General features: G+C 55.2%; 1 protein-coding gene across 2 annotated transcripts; it reads left to right on the top strand.

Annotated features, from left to right (window-relative positions):
• The first annotated feature begins 2,531 nt into the window (after nt 1-2,531).
• Nucleotides 2,532-14,347, top strand: DRAXIN (dorsal inhibitory axon guidance protein). 2 transcript variants are annotated; one of them, XM_024749965.1, is made up of 7 exons: nt 2,538-2,988; nt 5,384-5,574; nt 5,817-5,819; nt 7,039-7,150; nt 7,570-7,659; nt 9,408-9,497; nt 13,319-13,431. In XM_024749965.1, the coding sequence occupies exons 1-7, from the start codon at nt 2,538-2,540 to the stop codon at nt 13,429-13,431; spliced, it is 1,050 nt and encodes a 349-aa protein (XP_024605733.1). The 2 variants fall into 2 exon arrangements, with proteins under 2 accessions (XP_024605732.1, XP_024605733.1); XM_024749964.1 differs by lacking the exon at nt 5,817-5,819 and having other exon boundaries at nt 2,532-2,988; nt 13,319-14,347.
• Nucleotides 14,348-19,012: the final 4,665 nt, after the last annotated feature.

Below are 19,012 nucleotides of genomic sequence, written 5' to 3'. Positions count from 1 at the left end.
GCCGTGGGGCTGCCCACTCCTCACCCCTCTGCCAAGCCTCATCTGGTGCCTTGCCTGCACTTTTTTTTTTTTTTTTGGCGGTAAGCGGGCCTCTCGCTGTTGTGGCCTCTCCCGTTGCAGAGCACAGGCTCCGGACACGCAGGCTCAGCGGCCATGGCTCACGGGCCCAGCCGCTGCACGGCATGTGGGATCTTCCCGGACCAGGGAACGAACCCGTGTCTCCTGCGTTGGCAGGCAGACTCTCAACCACTGCGCCACCAGGGAAGCCCCCTCTATGTTTTTTAAAATTGAGATGAAATTCACATAATATAAAATTAACCATTTCATAATTCAGTGGCATTAGTACATTCATAGTGTTGTGTAGCCACAACAGATATGTTTTTTTTGTTCGTTTGTTTGTTTTTGCGGTGCGCAGGCCTCTCACCGTTGTGGCCTCTCCCGTTGCGGAGCACAGGCTCCAGACGCACAGGCTCAGCGGCCATGACTCACGGGCCCAGCCGCTCTGCGGCATGTGGGATCCTCCCGGACTGGGGCACGAACCCGTGTCCCCTGCACCGGCAGGTGGACTCTCACTGTCAGGTGGGACTTCCCACTGCGCCACCAGGGAAGCCCCTGCCTGCACTTTCTGGGTGTCCCACCTTGCTCCTCTCTACTCTCAAGGTGGAGGGATTCTGTTCACCGGGCCAGTGTCCCAAAGGTCCCTTGTTGATGGTGTTCTGTGGGTTTCTCCCAGGTTATCGATGTGATGTCCCCACAGGACAGAAGGGCGGGGCTGGGTCAGGGCAGCATCCAACACAGACTCAGCCTTTTTCAGCCACAGGGAGAGGAGGGTGGAGTCTGGTAAATGCAGCCTGGCATCTGCCTGAGGCCTGGAAATAGGGTTTGAGGGGTCCCCGGGGGCAGAACAATGCTTGACTGACAGGCCTCTCAAAGGGCCCCTCCTTCTCCCACCTGGCTGCCTCAGGAGTGCAGGCCTTGCCTGAGCACCGGCCTCCCGGGCCCTCATTATGGAAAGGCTGGGGCTGAGGCTGGTGGGGCAGAGCCCAGGGCGGTAGAGGCCCGCACCTCCCAGGGGACCACTACACGCCAGTTGGGGGATGAAGGAGCAGCAGGATAACAGGAGGCTGGTGACCAGGCGAGCTGGGGAGGAACCGCTTCCCTCCCCCAGACCCCTCACTCTTCCCAGGGTGGGTCAGCCTGTCCTCCCCAGCCACTTCAAGGGCCCCTCACTCAGCGTTGGCTAACGGTGAACCTGGGGTGGGATGGCCAGTGCAGGGGCTGCAGGAACTGAGGGGGCTGGAGGGAGAGAGCCAGCAGTCATCCCCAGGCCACCGGCCTTTCCTCAGCCCTGGGTAATTACAAGGCCACAAATCACAAGGAAACGGTTGTGTAAGCACCTTTGTGAACCTAATGGAATATGCAGGGGGCCCAGGGAGGCCATGAAAATTCCATCAGCCTGGCTAACCTGGTGCCCGGCTCAGCCGGACGCAGTGAGGTTGGTGTAGGGGGGAGGGCTATGGGGGAGGGGCCCCAGGGGGGTGGGACACTCCCACTGTCCCCCAGCCACGAGTCTCCTGAGCCTTAGCTCCAAGTGCTTCTGGAGCATCCGGGGCTTCCGACTCTTCCTCTGGCGCAGAGCGGGGAGCAGTGAGGTCCCCTGAGGAGACACCACTTCTGGTGCAGAAAGATGGGCTGTCCCCAGTGTAGGTCAGAGGCAGCTCACCCCACCCTGCAGGGTCAGAGTCCAGCCTCCAAAGCTCCCCGGCCCCAGCAGGGACAGTGCCTGCCATGTCAGAACCTGCCTGGAACTTGGAGGAAAAGAAAAGGCAAGGCCTGGGCTGTCCTGGGACAGCACGTGGGAGCTCAGAGCACAGGCAGAGCAGTTGTATAAATGCCACATACTCCGTGTGACAGCCTCTCTGAGCCTTTATTTCCACTTCAGAAAATAACAGGCGTTACTTCAGAGACTCGGTGAAAGGACCAAGTGATAGAAATTCACACCAAGCGCTGAACACGATTCTTACTTACAGCACGTGCTCACATGCTATTATTCCAGCTGTTTGAATTTAGGCTTTGAGGCAAGGCTCTGGGACTGTCGGCCTGTTTCTGAGCTTGGAGGGACTCAGCTCGTTCCGGGGAACTTAGCCAAAGGTAGAGGTTTGTACAGAAAGAGGAATCTAATCTGGAACCTGGGCGCTTCTTAAACTATTGAAACCAGGGATTCTCAGCTTCAGCACTGGGGTCTTTCTGGGCCAGTGATTCCCTGTCATGGGGGAGTCCTGAGCATTGTAGGGTGTTTAGCTGCATCCCTGGCCTCCACCCAGTAAAGTCAGTGGTGCTGCCTAGCTTTGACCACCAAAAATGTCTCCAGATGTTGCTAAATGTCACCTGGAGGGGTGAGGGGGCCAAGTCCCCCTCCATCCCTGTTGAGGAACACTAGGCTATAATAGTGGGGGTGAGGGGACTGGGGAGCCGGGCCGTGCAGGAGGAGGAGGGCTGCCCCCTTAGAGTCCTGCTTTTCTTGCAGGGAAATGCCCATGGCTGGGCCCGCCACCCACGTTGCCCCCATGCTGTTCCTCGCCCTCCTCCCGCTACTGGAGCTGAGCCTGGCAGTCTCCCTGGGACCCGGAAGCTCTGCTCGGAACCTCCCGGAGAATCACATCGACCTCCCGGGCCCAGCAGTGTGGACGCCCCAGACCAGCCACCACCGCCGGCAGGGCCTGGGCAAGAAGGAGCGCGACCCAGGCACACCTGGCCGGGCCCAGGATGGGGCTGTGGTTGCCACCACCAGGCAGGCCTCCAGGCTGCCAGGGGCAGGGGGGCTGCTGCCTGGGCAGAGTCCTGCAGGCCTGCTGCAGGACAAGGATCTGCTCTTGGGGCTGACACTGCCCTACCCCGAGAAGCAGAGCCGGTCTCCAGGGTCCGAGAGGGTGAAGAAACGAGGCAGGGAGCACAAGAGACGTAAGGAGAGGTTGAAACTACACAGAGGTAGCTGGAGGTCTTCGAGGGGGTGGGGCCCTGCAACGAAAGGGGGAGGGAGAGTCGGGGAGAGGGATCAGATCCAAATGGCCAAGGGGATTTCAGGGACAGGACAGGGAGGCGGGGGAGGGAGGGAAAGTGGGGGGCGGCGGTGTCAATGGTGTGAGGTCCCTGGGAGGACATCCAGAGGCCCCAAAGGGGGCAGGTAGTGGACCCCCAGAGGAAGGGAGGGGTCTCGCTGAAGTCAGAGGGGTCTGGTAAGAAGTGGACGCTGGGAAAGGCCTGGGCATGGAGCATGGGAGGAAGAGAAGGACATGTGGCCATAGGAGCTCAGTCCTATCAGTAGATCGTCCTCCTAAATCAGGAAGTTCTACCTCGTATCTGACCTAAATCCATCCTACTGTAAGTCCTGAATAGAGATGGGACAGTTCGGTGCCCTCCAAGCACATCACTTAATCAAGTCCGAGGCGCAGAGCAGAGGCCGAGGGCTTAGACTCTGAAGCCACATCTTCCCCAGGTCTGATTCTGGCTCCACTACTTACTGGCAAGTCATCTTTCTGTGCCTCAGTTTCTGCAAAGTGAGTGTCATGGCCCCTTCTGCCCTCAGGGTAGATTCAGAGCCGGCTTGCTATCTGAAGCACCCAGAATGGTGCCTGGCACGTGGCGGGGGCAATGGGCAGTGGTTGTCACTAGTTAATTCTCGGTTTTCTCTCAGTGCTGAGTCAAGTGTCCTCCGACCTGGACACGGCTGACCAAGGAGAGCGGTCACGTCCTTATTTCTCCTGCCTCTGCTCTGTTTGTTTGATGGGGTTTCTTCCTCGTCTTTCTGACCTTCCTTTAGTTCCCTCCACGTTCCCAAATCCCCTGTGAGCCGAACCACCCACTGGTCCCAGCCTCCCCAGAACAAACGTGTCCCAGCGGCCCCACCCAGCAGGCTCCTCCCCAGTCTCCCCTGGCCAGAGCCCAGGCAGGCAACCTCGGCTTCCAAGTCTCTACATGTGACATGACTGCCTCTAGGGGCAGACCTGAATGCCACAGGCATGGATGGGGGCGGGGGCTGTGCAGGAGGTGGGTGATGGAGCCTCAGCCCCACCTTCTCCTGCAAACAGCTGGGGCTTGCTTCCCTTCCAGGCCCGCTGAGACCCCCCAGGTGGACAGAACACAGGGGAGTGGGCCCAGCTTAGACTCTCAGCCTCCCGCCCCTGGGGATCACGTGTCAGGTGGGGTGGGGGCAGTGGCAGCCTTGACAGCAAGCAAGCAGGCATACACGGGGCGTGGACTCAGCCCAGCCCAGCTCCAGCCCCAGCTCCTGTGGACCAGCGGGGCGCTCCCACGAGAGTGGGTGAGTGGAGGTCTGGAGTCCAGGCCCAGGCCTGCTGACCAGCTGTAAGGTCTCAGCCTGATGGGGCCTCAGTTTCCTTCTGTAAAATGAATAGAGCAGATTCAGTGGTCCCCGAGTCCCCTTCCTACTCTCTGGGGTTCATCTCTGGATGGTGGGGAGGCCCCAACTGACCCAACCAACCTTAAAGTCAGATCTTGCCTGAGAAAAAGAGGCAAGGATGAGCCTGGGGCCTCTAGCTTTTCTCGAAGCCCCCTGGTTCCCGACCACCCCCAACCCTGCACACTCTCCCCCCTCACAGTCATCCTACCCCATCCTGCCCACATATCTTGGAAGGCAGCATCAGTGGTTAAAAGTATTGGTTTTGCAACAGATGGACCTGGGTTCGAATTCAGACTTTGATACTCACTAGCTGTGTGCTCTCAGGCAAGTTGCCTAACTTCTCTGTGCTTCAGTTTCCTTCCCTGTAGATGAGGCTGAAAGAGTACCTCCCTGCCAGAGCCCCTGCAAAGGTTAGGTGAAATAGTGCTTGTAAAGCAGGACCCAGCGTACAACATGGTCCCAGCACACAGCATGCACTCAACGAACAGGGTCATTATCACCACGTAGGGAGCTCTCATCCCCCAGCCTTCTCAAAGGCCTCTGCCTCCCTGCAGTGCCTCTCAGCCTCATCACGTTGCTCCCCTGCTCAAACTCACTCTCCTCCAGGAAGCCTTCCATGGTTAATCCTACTAAGTTCCATTCATTGCACTTACACTGCTGGCTGCACCCAACCAACCCAGACTTGAACTTGCTGGACTATTGCTTTAGAGCAAGAATCCTGGGCCATCTCCCCAGCAACACTGCAAATTCATCCAAGACTTTCCCCCTCGTCCTGCCCCCAGACTCCTGCTTCCACCCCCGCAGGAGGGTGGGCAGCAGCGATGTCGGCTGAGCCAATAGCTTGTCATATGGTTCCTGCCGCCCCCCTGTTCGCAGCAGGAAATGTGGGTCCAGCTGTGGGCCGATACGGGGTGGTGGGTGGCAAGCAGATACAGTTGCTGTGTTTCCTGCTCCTTGTCTCAGGCCGAGCCTTGGTCAGAGGTCCCAGCTCCCTGATGAAGAAGGTGGAGCTGTCAGAAGACCAGGCCCCAGATGCCGCGATGGAGGAATCCTCCACCAGCCTGGCCCCCACCACACTCTACCTCACCACCTTTAAGGCAGCACCTGCCACAGAAGAGTCCCTGATCCTGCCCGTCACATCCCTGTGGCCCCAGGTAAGGGGCCCGGGGCGGCCTCGGAGATGGAAGGGTCCTTGAGATGATGTCATGCAAACCCCTCTTAGTACATTTAGGGAGACTGAGGCACAGTGGCAGGAAGGAGCTGGTCCAGGCCGGCGGGGCTGGATGGAAGCCAGGTCTCCTGATGCCCGTCCAGGCCAGTGGGCCCACTGGCCGGGGAGGGCTGCCGCTGTCCAGGCAGTGGTCCTGGGGGCTCACTCTAGGGAATGCCAAGGAAGCAAGTGCTGGCTCAGCACACTGGTCTCTGCATCTAGAAGAGCAGGGCCTTTGGGGAAGAATTTTATACGTGCTGAAAAGTACAGAGAATAATAATCTTTAAAACCATGTCCCCATGATCCAGAATTAACAAGCTTTAGTTAACACTTTGACCCATCTGCTTCAGACCTTTAAAAAGGATATATGGAAGGGACTTCCCTGGAGATCCAGCGGTTAAGACTCCACGCTTCCACTACAGGGGGCGTGGGTTCGATCCCTGGTCGGGGAACTAAGATCCCACGTGCCGCGTGGCACAGACTTAAAAAACAAGAACAGAAACAAAAAGATATACAGAGAGGGAGCAGGCCAGCAAACGTGGCAAATACACCAACCATTGGTGAGTCTAGATGGGGGGGACTTATTGTTGCAATTAACGTGAGGTGCACCATTGCACCTCTTCTGGGGCTTTGAAATTTGTTTCAAAATAAAGTCATTAAAAATGATCAGGGGGCTTCCCTGGTGGCGCAGTGGTTGAGAGTCCGCCTGCCGATGCAGGGGACGCGGGTTCGTGCCCCGGTCCGGGAAGATCCCACATGTCGCAGAGCGGCTGGGCTTTGAAATTTGTTTCAAAATAAAGTCATTAAAAATGATCAAAAATAAATATATGCGTAGAAGAAATAAAACTTTTTTTAGCAGTAGATCTTTCTTATTCTCTTTTTGGGTCTTACACGCCCCCCTGAGATTCTGATAAGACTATGCGCCATTTCCGACGAATCCATGGTTACCCATGCTGTCTCAGGGCCCCTGAAGCCCATGTGTTGAGAACCCAGCCCTCGAAGGTGGTTCACATCCTACTGTGGCCAGGGCTGTGAGTGGAACTGAGCCATGGCCGTGGCCTCAACAGTGCCACAGAGAGCTGATGACGTCTGCAGGGGAGAGAAGGGGCAGGGGAACAAGCAGCTGGGCTTCCTCCTGAGCGGACACTGCTGCCTCCCCCCGCCTCCCCCAGAGGGCCTGGTGGATCCCTTGCCCGACTACATCAGCTGCCTGTAGGCACCATCCCACATTGGGGGTGGCTGCTCTGGGCGGCCCCTCGATGTCCCCGGGCTGGGATTGCAGGCTGTCCAGCACAAGATGAGCTGGCCTCTGAGGAGCCCCTCCTTTGCTCTCTGGTCCTGGGGCCCCACGTTTCTTCTTTCACCTGTTGGGATCTTCAAGCTCCCTCCGCTCCACCCCCTTCTGCAGGCTCATCCCAGGCCCGACGGGGAGGTGATGCCCACACTGGACATGGCCTTGTTTGACTGGACCGATTATGAAGACTTAAAGCCTGAGGTCTGGCCGTCTACGAAGAAGAAAGGTATGTCTACCCACCCCGCCACCCCCTTGCTGGGCTCCCTCCCCTCTCCCACCATCCATTGGGGTAGGGGCCTCAGTGACCCCAGCCTGACCTACATATGTCCAAGGTGGGATAGGGGGCCTGGAGTCTATAATGGAACGGACAACTGAAATGGACTTGCTGCTCTCAAGTGCTCTCGCACGGCAAATGCCTTCCACGTAGCTACTCACTTAACCTTAAAAAAAAAAAAAAAAAGTTAGGTCTGTTCTGCTGTTGATCCCACTTTAGAGAAGAGAAAACTGAGGCAGAGAGAGGTATTGTGTCTTATCCAAGCCACACTGTGGGAGTGGCGGTGTGAGCGCTCTCACCCTGGTGTTCTGTGCTTAATCTCTCTGCCCTGCTGAGCCTCAGCCTCTGACCACAGATCCTGTTTTCCCCAGAGAAACACCGGGGCAAACTCTCCAGTGATGGGAATGAAACATCACCGGCTGAAGTGGAGCCCTGCGACCATCACCAGGACTGCCTGCCAGGTGCCGAACCAGCATCGCGTTCAAGGCACTAGGCCGGGCGCTGGGGAAACCTGCATGGGGATGGGGGCGGGTGTTCCCAGACACATGAGCAGGACCCTTTAGGGATGGTAAATGATAACAACCACGGCTACCACTTGAGAGTTGCTGTCATACTTTGTTCTATTTAATCCTCACAGCAACCCAGAGAAAGGGACCCTGTCATTCCCCATTTTCAGGCAAGGAAATTGAGGCTCAGAGAGGCTAAGTGTTTCAGCCGAGGTCACACAGCTAGGAAGTGGCTCAAACCTGAGTCTGCCTAGTTCTGAACCACTGCCCCACGCTGCCTTAAACCATGATGACCCTTCTCTCGACTTCTCTCTCCTAACGTCTTTTTGGGCTTAATTCTGTCCTTGTCCCATCATGACACTGCTGGGCTTCTTGGGATACTTTGATGACATCCTGACCTGTCCAGCAGCTGAGCCCATTAAGACAGTCTGAAAACAGAGGCCTGGGGTTTTGTTTGTTTGTTTGTTTTGTGGTACGCGGGCCTCTCATTGTTGTGGCCTCTCCCGCTGCAGAGCACAGGCTCCGGATGCGCAGGCTCAGCGGCCATGGCTCACGGGCCCAGCCGTTCCGCGGCATGTGGGATCCTCCCAGACCGGGGCACGAACCCGTGTCCCCTGCATCGGCAGGCGGACTCTCAACCACTGTGCCACCAGGGAAGCCCTAAGGCCTGGGGTTTTGATTGATGGTCTAAACTGCTGGCCCTTGATTGGGTCAGTCGGAACTTCTGAGAAGACGACAGGGAGGGGGAGTTAGAAGGGCAGGAGGTTTCTGGGGGTGGGGGGTAGGGTAAGGCCTGTGAACGATAAAAGTGGAACGAAGGAGGAATGGACAGGAGACTGTGATGCAGTCGCCCGCCAGCCCAGCGGGGAGCTCCAGAGCAAAGATTCCCTGTTAGAAGAGGCCCCTGCTGGGCCGGTAGCCGGCCTGGCACCCCCGCTAAGCCAGTGACTGCCTGGGCTCTTCTGCTCCAGAACAGTGTGACAGTGGCTCAGGAGGCTCCTGCAGGTGTTAACAGCTGGAGGCTGGCAGCTAACTGCTCTCCTGGCCGATGGATGACAAGTGCCTTCCGGAGGGACATCTGAGGTGCACACCTCCACGATGCTCGTTAATTCAGTGACCAGAATATTCTACAAAACAGCAACCCAACAAGCCATTTGGCATCGGATAAGCCAGACCGCCAGCTCCCTGAAAGGCTGTTTTCTTTCCAAACCATTGTTTTCACCCTGAGCAGAAAGAAAAGGCTCAAGTTTGGGCCAACTGAACAGTGGCTCTGAGAGTTGGCTCCATGGTGGGCGAGGCCGTGCCTAGGGCCTGCCCCTCGGGGGCTTCTGTTTCCCCATGTGTCCAAAGAGGACGTTGGCTCCATGATCACTGAGGGTCCTCCCAGCTCCATGCTAACTTCACACCTGACAGCCCCCAGCCGTTCCACCCAGGGGGGGAATCCCACAGCGCCCTCGCTCCTCCCATGATCAATCAATTGCCCATCTGGGGCGTCTGGGGTCTCTGCCGCCTGCCCCCAGGGGCCTCGGCCGTGACATTCGTCAGTGGTTCCAGCTGGGAGCCTTGCGCACCAGATGGTCCATCCTGCCCGGGATGGCCCCACCATGGAGATGATGTATCTCCTGTCCAGTGGGAGCGTGTGCAGGGCACAGGGAGGGTCCGCTCAGCGTGGCTGACCGAGTGTGCTTTTGCCTTGTGGGCAGGGACCTGCTGCGACCTCCGGGAACACCTCTGCACGCCCCACAACCGAGGCCTGAACAACAAATGCTTTGACGACTGCATGTGTGTGGAAGGTGAGCCCGACGTCGGGGGCTCCCTCGGTGCCGAGACCTCGCAACCTCCCTTTCTCCTCCAAGCTGGGGTGGGCAGAGAAGGGGGTGGGAGAATCCCTGGGGAGCTGAAGACACGAGCAGGAACAGCTTTGCTCGGTGCCTTCACAATCTGTGAACTCATTTAGTCTCGATTCCTGGCATCGTTGGTCAAATTTGCTTTTCTCACCTCTTGAAATACAAGCTGGCATGATCTCCCATGATCTGGAGGCGGGAGAGGGGAGGAGAGAGGAGCGTATCTTTTAAAATAAGATCAAACCTGAGAAGCCTGGTGCTTTCATACCGGAATTCTATCCCAGGGGAGACATTCCAAGTGTGATAACAAGGGGTGGGGGGTGGATTTCCCAGCACTGTCCCAGGGAAGGATGCACTTGCCCGGCTGGCTCCCTCTTTAACTCCTCGGAGCTCCCACGTGGAGCGGTATGTGCCCTCCTGCCCAGGTGGGCCCAGGTGTACCCGGCTCTGTGCTAAGCCCTTTACCCATTATCTCCTTAATCCTCCCAACGATCCCAGGAAGGGAGCTATTGTTCTCCCCATTTTACCCAAGAGCAAACTGAGGCACAGAAAGGTTAAGCCATTTGCCCAAACCTACATAGCTAGAAAAGTGGGAGAACATTTTAAATTTTGTATTCTGAAAAATTTCAAACACATATTAAAGTCGTCAGTATAGTATAATGAACCCCCATTTCCCATCACCCAGCTTCAGTAATGCTCACACGTGGCCAATCTGTGCTGTCTCCCCTCCCATCTGCTTCCCCCGTTGCAATAGGATTTTTTTAATCTTTTTTTTTTTGGCCACGCCGCGCAGCATGTGGGATCTTACCCCGACCAGGGATCAAACCTGCGCCCCCTGCAGTGGGAGCGCAGAGTCTTAACCACTGGACCGCCAGCGAAGTCCCTGCAATAGGATTTTGAAGCCACTCCTGGAAGTGTAGCTATTTCATCTGTGAATATTTCAGTATACACATCTAAGAGATAAGTACTCTTTTAAAAACAAAATACCAAAAATGCACAGTAATTACTGAGTGTCATCCCACATCCAGGGCTCACATTTCCTGAGTCTCAGTCCCTCTGTTGACCATTCTGAGATACATGCCCAATTTTTTCTCACATTAGCCTCAAAAATTATCTTCTGTGAGAGCAATAAAGCTGCTTAGGTCCAATTATTCATCCAGTCTGTCAAGAGATATTTATTGAGTGCCTACTATGTGTTGGGTTCTGATAAGGACATTGGGGATTCAGCGGCAAAGGGAGCCAGCAAGCTCTGCGCCCACGGATCGCATTCTAGTGAGATGAACATAGCAAATAAGCAGACAAGATGTCTCTAGAAAGGAAGAGGGGCTGTCAAGAAAATAATCCAGACTGGCCTGATGAGCAGGCTGGGAGGTGTTTTAGAAAGGGTGGGCAGGAGCGGACTGCAGAATCAGCCGCCTGAAGATGAGGGGGTGGGGGGAGGGAGAGAGAGTCCCAGGCAAGCGGCAGAGCAAAGCCAAGGGCCTCGGGCAGGAATGAGGCTGGCGTGTTTGAGGGCGCCTGGCACACAGTAGCCAACGGGGAAGGTGGCAGAAGGGGAAGTAGGAGAAGCTGGCGGGGAGGATCATGCAGGACTTTGAGTTATAATGGGAAGGTGTCGGCAGGTTTTAAGCAGGGGAGTGACCTGGTCTGACTTAGGAATGTAACAGCTCACTCTGGCTGCAGTACTGTTGGGGGCGGGAGTGGAGACACAGAGGACCAGCTGGGAGGTGAGGGGATGGAGGCAGGCAGGGGTGGAGATGCCGGGGAGCTGCCTTCTGTTACCCGTGTGCAGGGCTGGCGGCCCATTTCGCAGAGGAGGAGACTGAGGTGCAGAATGGCCCGGAGGTCCAGGAAGCCCGGAATAGCGCCAGGGCCTCCAGATCCATCCTGCCCACGTGAGGGGGATGTGGCCCGGCTGAGTTCACACACCCAGCTGGTGCCCAGCCCCTCTGCCCAGGAAGGCGTCCTTCCTTCCTCCCCAGGGCCTCAGGTAGGAGGGGGTAGCTTTTCAGGCATCCAAAAGATATGTGTGCAGCCAAAAGCCCATCTGCTCGTTTCCCGTGGTCTCTCCCACCCTGGTCGGTCCCACCAAAATTCTTGCTTCCTCCGTGGAGACTCAGGCTCCAGAAAAGAAAAAAATTGAGTAGAAATGACAGCTCATTAAAGATGGTCCAGGAAGAGGTTGTCAGGAACCCTCTGAGGACCAAGAGTCCTGACGACTTCTGAGAAATCCCAAAATGTTGAATTCAGGTTCCAGGGCTGAAGTCCAGCAGTCTAGGCTAGCCTGGATTCTGGAAGGTTCCAGAAGGGCTTCTGTGGCTACCAACCACTCCTGCTTATAATCCCCTGCCCCCCTCCTAAGTGTATTTTGTGTGGCCACAGGTCTGAAAGCTGCGATCCAGGTGTCAATTCTAGACCCCAAAGCACAAACTTCACAGCAATTCCTTTATTCTCTTGACAGTGATGTAAGCAGATCTTAAGCAGGTGATGTCCTCCTCTCTCCCTGTGGTCACTCCTAACCTGAAATGTAGGGATTGCTCAGGCCACACTGAGCAATCTCTTCCCCTAACCCTCCCACCCCCAATCAGGAGGATGTGGCCTTCTGTGGCCTTAAATGAAAAACATGTCTACCCATGTATGTCAGGGGATGCCTGACATATGGTTACGATAGAGCCACAGCCAGGAACCCCTGCCACTGGTGGGCCAGGAGGGCCACGACTACTTTAATTGGGGTGTTCAGGGAGGGTCCCTTTGAGACCTGAAGGCTGTGAAGGAGCCAGCTATGCCAACTTCAGGAAGGCATTTCTGGCTGTGAGAACAGCAAGTGCAAAGGCCCTGGAGCCAAAAATGAATGGGTGTACGAGGAAAAGCAAGAAAACTGGGTGTGGCTGGAGTTAGAGAGTGAGGAGGGGAGTGGGAGGTGAAGAGAGCAGACAGGAGGCAGGTCCAGGTCCCAGAGGGTCTTATAAGCCAGGGTAGGAAGTTTGGATCTCCTTTTGAGTACAATGAGGAGTCATGGGAGGTTTTATAGGGGAGGGCAGAATCTGCATCCCTTTAACAAAAGGTTTTTAATGGACTATTTTTTTTTTTTTGCGGTACGCGGGACTCTCACTGTCGTGGCCTCTCCCGTTGCGGAGCACAGGCTCCGGACGCGCAGGCTCCGCGGCCATGGCTCACGGGCCCAGCAGCTCCGCGGCATGTGGGATCTTCCCGGACCGGGGCACGAACCCGTGTCCCCTGCCTCGGCAGGCGGACTCTCAACCACTGCGCCACCAGGGAAGCCCTAATGGACTATTTTTTAAGAGCAGTTTTAGGTTTACAGAAAGACTGTGCGAAAAATGCAGAGTTCTCATATGCCCCCCAAACACACAGTTTCCCCTGTTATCCTCCTTTAGCGTGGTGCACTTTTTACAACTGATGAACCAATAGTGATTCCTTATTCACTGAAGTCCATAATTTACATTAGGGGTTCACTCTTTGTGTCGCACATTCTCTGGGTTTTGACAAATGTACAGACATGTACCCACCATTATAGTATCACACAGAATAGTTTCGTGGCCCTAAATATCCCCTGTGCTCCATCTGTTCACTCTTGCCTTCTCCATCTGTGATTCGCTTTTTTAAGCCCATTCAGGCTGCTCTGCGGGGGATGGGTTGGTTGTAGGACGGAAAAAAGAAGGGGGTGGTGGTGAGAGGATGCAGGGGGTTCCAGAGGGCGCGGAGGGGTCTGGCTGGTCACATCCCTGACCCCCTTGCCTCTCTTCACCCAGGGCTGCGCTGCTACGTCAAATTCCACCGGAACCGCAGGGTCACCCGGAGAAAGGGGCGCTGCGTGGAGCCCGAAACGGCCAACGGCGACCAGGGATCTTTCATCAACGTCTAGCGGGCCGCGTGAGGCGCCTCCCTACCGGCCAGGGGACTGAGCGCGGGAGGTTTGGAGAAGCCGGGCAGTTTGTTTATAACTCGCGGTGGCAGATCAAATGGGGAGGCAGATGACTGAGGCTGCAGGCTCAGACCCAGGACACTCAGCCCCAGGAGGGGAGCCCTGGGCGAACTGCCCCCGCCCAGGAGCCGAGCAGCAGCACACCTGCAGCCACCACCTGGCCAATGGGAGACCCACACCGCCAGCGCATCCCGGTGTCCGCGTTCTCCGCGATGGCAACGTCGAGAGCACCCTCTAGCGTCCGACCGCAGCACTGCAATTGTTTCAAGTTTAAAAAGGAAGAGGTTTTCGAGCTGGAAAAGAATGGAAACTCCCTGAGAGATAGGGCAGCCCAAGGGCGGGAGACGAGTACGAAGCACCTCCTATGTACCAGGCACTGTGCTAAATGAAGGGCATACATTATCTCATTTGTCACATGGCCCTTTAAAGTAGGCATAATCACCATTTTACAGGGGAGGAAACTGAGGCAAGGTTTTATGACTTGTCCAGGGTCCCACATCAATTCTCCTCAAACCTTCACCTGTGTAAGAATCCCCAGGGATCTGGTTAAAATGCAGATTCCAATTCAGTCGATTCTGCATTTCTAACAAGCTTTAGGGCATGCCAATGCTGCTGGACCCAAGACCCCACTGAAAGCACCAGGTCCTGGAGACTCAGGGTGAAGCTGGCATCTGAACCTGGGTCCGACCAGCTCCAAGGCCCACGTCTTTGCTCCTCCACAACTAAGGACGCACTTCAGGTTCTCCACGGCTTTCGGTGAGAGAGACGTGTTCTCCAGTAGTTCCTTTCACTGTGGTGAAGGCTGGAATAACTGACTCTTCTCTTCTTTCCCTGGACAAAGGTATATAATTTAAAAAACAAGAGAAAATGTGCGTTAAGCACCTGCTTGCCTAGAAGGCATGATTTGGGCAGATTGACCCCTGCCCTCTGGGAGCTGGTATTCTGAGACATGAAGTGTTTGGGGTACACAGTAAAGCTGTTTCTTATTTCTATGGCCCCACTCACCCCGTCCTGGGACATGCACTTTGGAGTTGCCTGAAAGCTGCCACCCCAGGGGGGTTCTTTGGCTTTGGTAGTTCATGTCCTTTGAGAATCTAATGCAAGCATGGACTCAAAAAGTACGCACGTTGCCCGTGTGCACCCACTTTGCATACGTCTTAGTGGTTCCCAGGCCCCCCAGAGACCATCCCAGGACCCCCAGCCTACACTTCGGCAGCAGAACCCACTGAGGAGTTGGGGCACCTCTCCTAACAGCTCCCCACAGGCCAGACTCACGATGCCTACCCCAAGCACCTCTCTGAGCAGATGTGACTCTAGTGGCCACCTCAGGAGAGCCACTTAAATCCCCCCCACCTGGCATCTCACTCCTGGCCAACCCTCAGGTCCAGGGCAAAGAAGGTTGCAAGCCTTCTCCATCCAGAGTCCTTGCTGGCCTGGACCCCAGCCGGGGGACCACGCCCACGAGATGCCAGGGCTGTTTACTCCACTGGGAAAATCAGTCGGGGGTCAAGGGTCCGGCACCAAGGAAAGCAGACAGATCTAGGAGAAACCAAATACACTGGCTCTTTTTGCCCTATTCAAGTTCGACGGGCATGGGAATCTTGGGGAGAAGGGGGACTGCAAGAGATCAAAGCCGGCTGTTTGTAAACTGAATCCACTGGCAGTTTTGTCTGTTCGAGACCAGACAAGGCCCACACTGTGGGCCTCACATGGAGTGGCAGATTCGAGATAGTGATAGAACCCTAGCAGGGGTGGCTGCAGGCGGGGAACCCAGAATTGCTTTTGTCTGGAGGGCAGCGGTTAGGCTAGCCCTGGGCCATCAACGATGGAAAACACCGATCGGGACAAAGCTGAAAGGCCCCACAGAACTACCACTGACTACCAAGGGAGCTCCATAGCTAGAAAGTCAAGGCCTATCTCTTTGCCCTAGCTACTTGCATTTTGCATTTGCAAAGGCAGGGTGGGTGGAATCCTCATAACTCCAGAGTCAGGGATCCCAGAGCCCCCTGTGTGTTTAACAAACCTCTCTACCAGGAAGTTCTTCCTTGGTCTATCTTAAATTTCTTTTGCTGGGACATAAGCCAATTTCCTCTAATCCAGGGTTCAACAAACTGTTACTGTAAAGGGCCAGATAAATATTTAGGCTGTGTTCCAATGAAATGGTTTATGGACACAGAATTTCATGTAATTGTTCCTTGTCACAGACCCATTATTCTTCTTTTGATTTTCTAAAATGCATTTTAAAATGTAAAAACCTCTCTTAACTTGCAGACTACACAAAAACAGGCCGTGGGTTGGATTTGGCCCCCGGGCCACAGTTTGCAGATCGCTGCTCTAATCTGCTGGTCTCAACCTTGGCTGCACACATTAGAACAGTCTGGGGAACTTGCAAAGGTACCGATGCCCGAGCCCACCTGCGAAGATGCTGGTTTAATTGGTCTGGGTTGTCTCTGGGCTTCGTGCGTTTGCAAAGCGTCCCGGTGACTCTGATGTACACTGGGCCCGAGACCCTTCCCTCGCCCTGCTGACTGCGCAGGTACAGCTGCCGACAAACGGCCTACTACACCGCTCACCACCTCGGTGACCTTAGGAAACTTAGTTAAGATCTCTGTGCCTTCATTTCTTTATCTGTAAAATAGGGATAATAAATCTTCCTTCATAGGAGTGCTGTGAGATGTAAACACAAAATCCTGGTAACATGTTCAGAACAGTGCCCGGCACATAAGAAGCCCTCAGTGTTAGCTAATTTATTTTTAGGATGATTTTAGTAGGTGTTCTGTTTTTTGAGATAACAATCCGTCACATACTCAGAGATCGCCATTCAGGCTCCTTTCCCAAGGCGTGTCCCCTGGAACACGGGGGCCGTGAGATGCTCCATTAGGAGAGAGGGGATGGGGTTCTGGGTCAAAGAGGTTTGGAAAACTGCTCTGGACTCAGCCCGAGGCAGCATGTACAGATTCTGGCCACTGAGGCAGAGCTGCAGGGGTCAGTGGCTTTGCAATAACAACAAGATGGGGACTTTCTAAAAATACCCACCCCATCCCCCCGGGGCCGGGAAGAGCCGAGCAGGAGGCCAAGTGGAAACCAATAGCTGCAGGGACGGTCACCTGTGACCCCTGCATTCCTCCTGCGGGAGTCTTCCAGCCACTCCCCAGAGATACCCACCGTTCCCATGAGGCTGCCTTTCTGGGATTTGTCTGGCGATGCCAAGAGGGGCTCCTGAGCCTGCTGGGAATGAGTGAAGGGTCAGAGGACATGAAAGCCACGCCACGTGGGAACGTGACAGCTTTACCTGCCCCTTGTGGAGTCACGGGGCCACGATTCATCTCCCAAAGCCACGATCCCTTCCACCACTGAGAAGCTGCAAGTGGATGCTTACTTCAAGCCATATTCAACACATCCAATAAAATCTGATGTCAAGATGGTGGGCATCAGCTCCCTGGAAGGGGATCCGCTTTGCAGCTGGAGAGACAGCGAACATATATGCAACCTGCAAGGAACATGTTTATAAAACAGCAGAAGAGCAGGGAAAAAATACATGCTGGAAGAGACAGCGGGAAGGGGCCAGAAGATCAAACCATTTAGGCTACTCATTGGGGGGGTTTCATGGGCTTGAAAGGTGCACCATGACCTTCAAGATGACCTTCACTCCTACGGGAGACAACAGGGTGTGTGCTGGGGAGGGGTGACAGGATTTGCCAGTCTGAAGAGCCAGGGGCTTCCATTGCAGGGAGCGTATTTTCTGAGCCCTACGTCAGGACGGGTGGTCTGATGGAGGCCAAGCAGCCTCTTCTGGAAGCAAGAGGCTTTTTGGTCCCTCCATCCTTTTTTGTCGTTATTGCTGTTGCTGGGGCAAGGACTAATGACTTTAACTGGGAAGCCAGCAAACGAGAAGATGGGGAGCGCGTGCCCCAAAGAACCATCTTGCCAGAGTTAGAATTCAGGCTCCTTTTATACTAAAAGGGGAGCGAGTAAAGTCAAACACTTCCCGGTTCCCATCAGCCTCCAGAAGGGATGTGTTAATTTCTTCCTCCCTGCAGTCATTCACAGATGGGCCTGGCCAGAATGTTTCTTGTGAGCTAAACAAAGGTATTTTAGCTTAATGCTCATTATCTGGGAAGCAGGGTTCCCAGAGATGGGCCATTGTGTACAATTTGAGCTTATAGGCAACATCCCTTTAGTGATTAACTTGTAATAGGATACAAAAGGCTCTTCCCTATTACAATTCCCCACTGTCAATGTCCATTCCACATTCTTGTGGGAAAAGGAACGAAGACCTGGGAGCTTGGCAGAAATGTGGGATCCCGGTCCCGCCGGGACCTGCTGAACCACAAGTTCTCCAGGCCGTGCTTGTGCACCATAAAGATTCAGAGACGTTGGCCTAGGATGCAGAGGGGGAGACAGGACTGTCAGACGGTCAGGGACATTTGGATGATTTGGGGGCATTTGCATTCAGGTGTGAGTTGGCAAATCTGAGATCCAGTTTGCCTAGTGAGTAACCAGCAATGACCACCTCGCAGGCTCTGAGGCCCTGTCTCCCGGGCTGGAACTGGCCTTTATTTTTAGAGGAAATGAATTGAAGCACCTGGGCCTGGGGCCTCAGTCGTTGGGTTTTCTGACTCTTGGGAACTTCCCTGGGGGTGGGGGCTGTCGTTCCTCTTTAAGGTGTTGGGGCAGCAGGGGAGGGGGGAGGTGCTACGCCCTTGTAGTCCTGTGATGGCCTGTTGCATGCGCTCTCTTGAGCCGTAAATAAAGAGATGATGATTAATAAGCTGCCGTGTCGTCTCTCTCTGCCCCTCCAGAGATGTGCAGGCAGGGAGCACTGTCAGTGTGTTTGGAGGGGACTCCGAGCCTGGTATTTCTCCAGCTACTTACTCATTCACTCCGCACCTTGGATTGAGCATTTGCTCAGGGCTGAGCAGTAAACAGGCAGACAGGGTCTCTGCCCTCACCTGGACTGCATCACGGTCCTTTAACCAGACCTCCTGGGTGGGAGTTTCATATTTTTCTCTCCCATTTTAGAGTTGGGGCAGCTAAGGTCCCAAAGAGATTCCAAGGCTGGCCACATACAAGGCTGGCAGGCTCATTCCAGGCAGAGTGCAGAGACGAGCAGATGCCAGCTTGGGCAGAACGCGGAAGAGCAAAGCACCACCGCCTGAGGCCAGGCCTGGGCAGGCTCCGATGCCGTCTCGGGAAAGGGTGCGAACTGGGCAGCCTGGCTTAGCACCAGGGAAGACATCCCTTATCTCCAGCCAGCAGCTCCAGGCAGCACCACCCAGCTCTGCAGACCAGACCCCCCTAAGCCTATCTGATCAGAGCAAGGCTATGTCATGGCTCTCAGCAGCTCTGCATCCTAAAGCCAAGGTAGGGTCCAGGCTCTCCTGGGGGCCAGGGTAACCACAGGTGTGGGAAGCCCTTAAAGGCCTAGTGTACCTGTGGGGATCTCCATGCCCAGGCACCACTGAGGGACTGGCTAATCCAGGGTTTCCTATAACACGGGCCTGGGGTACCAGCATCAAGC

The sequence above is a fragment of the Neophocaena asiaeorientalis genome, unplaced genomic scaffold (genome assembly GCF_003031525.2).
Source record: "Neophocaena asiaeorientalis asiaeorientalis breed wild unplaced genomic scaffold, Neophocaena_asiaeorientalis_V1.1 scaffold275, whole genome shotgun sequence".
Classification (NCBI taxonomy): domain Eukaryota; kingdom Metazoa; phylum Chordata; class Mammalia; order Artiodactyla; family Phocoenidae; genus Neophocaena; species Neophocaena asiaeorientalis.
The sequence above is the reverse complement of the archived record's forward strand: the minus strand, read 5'-3'. Positions and strand labels throughout refer to the sequence as shown.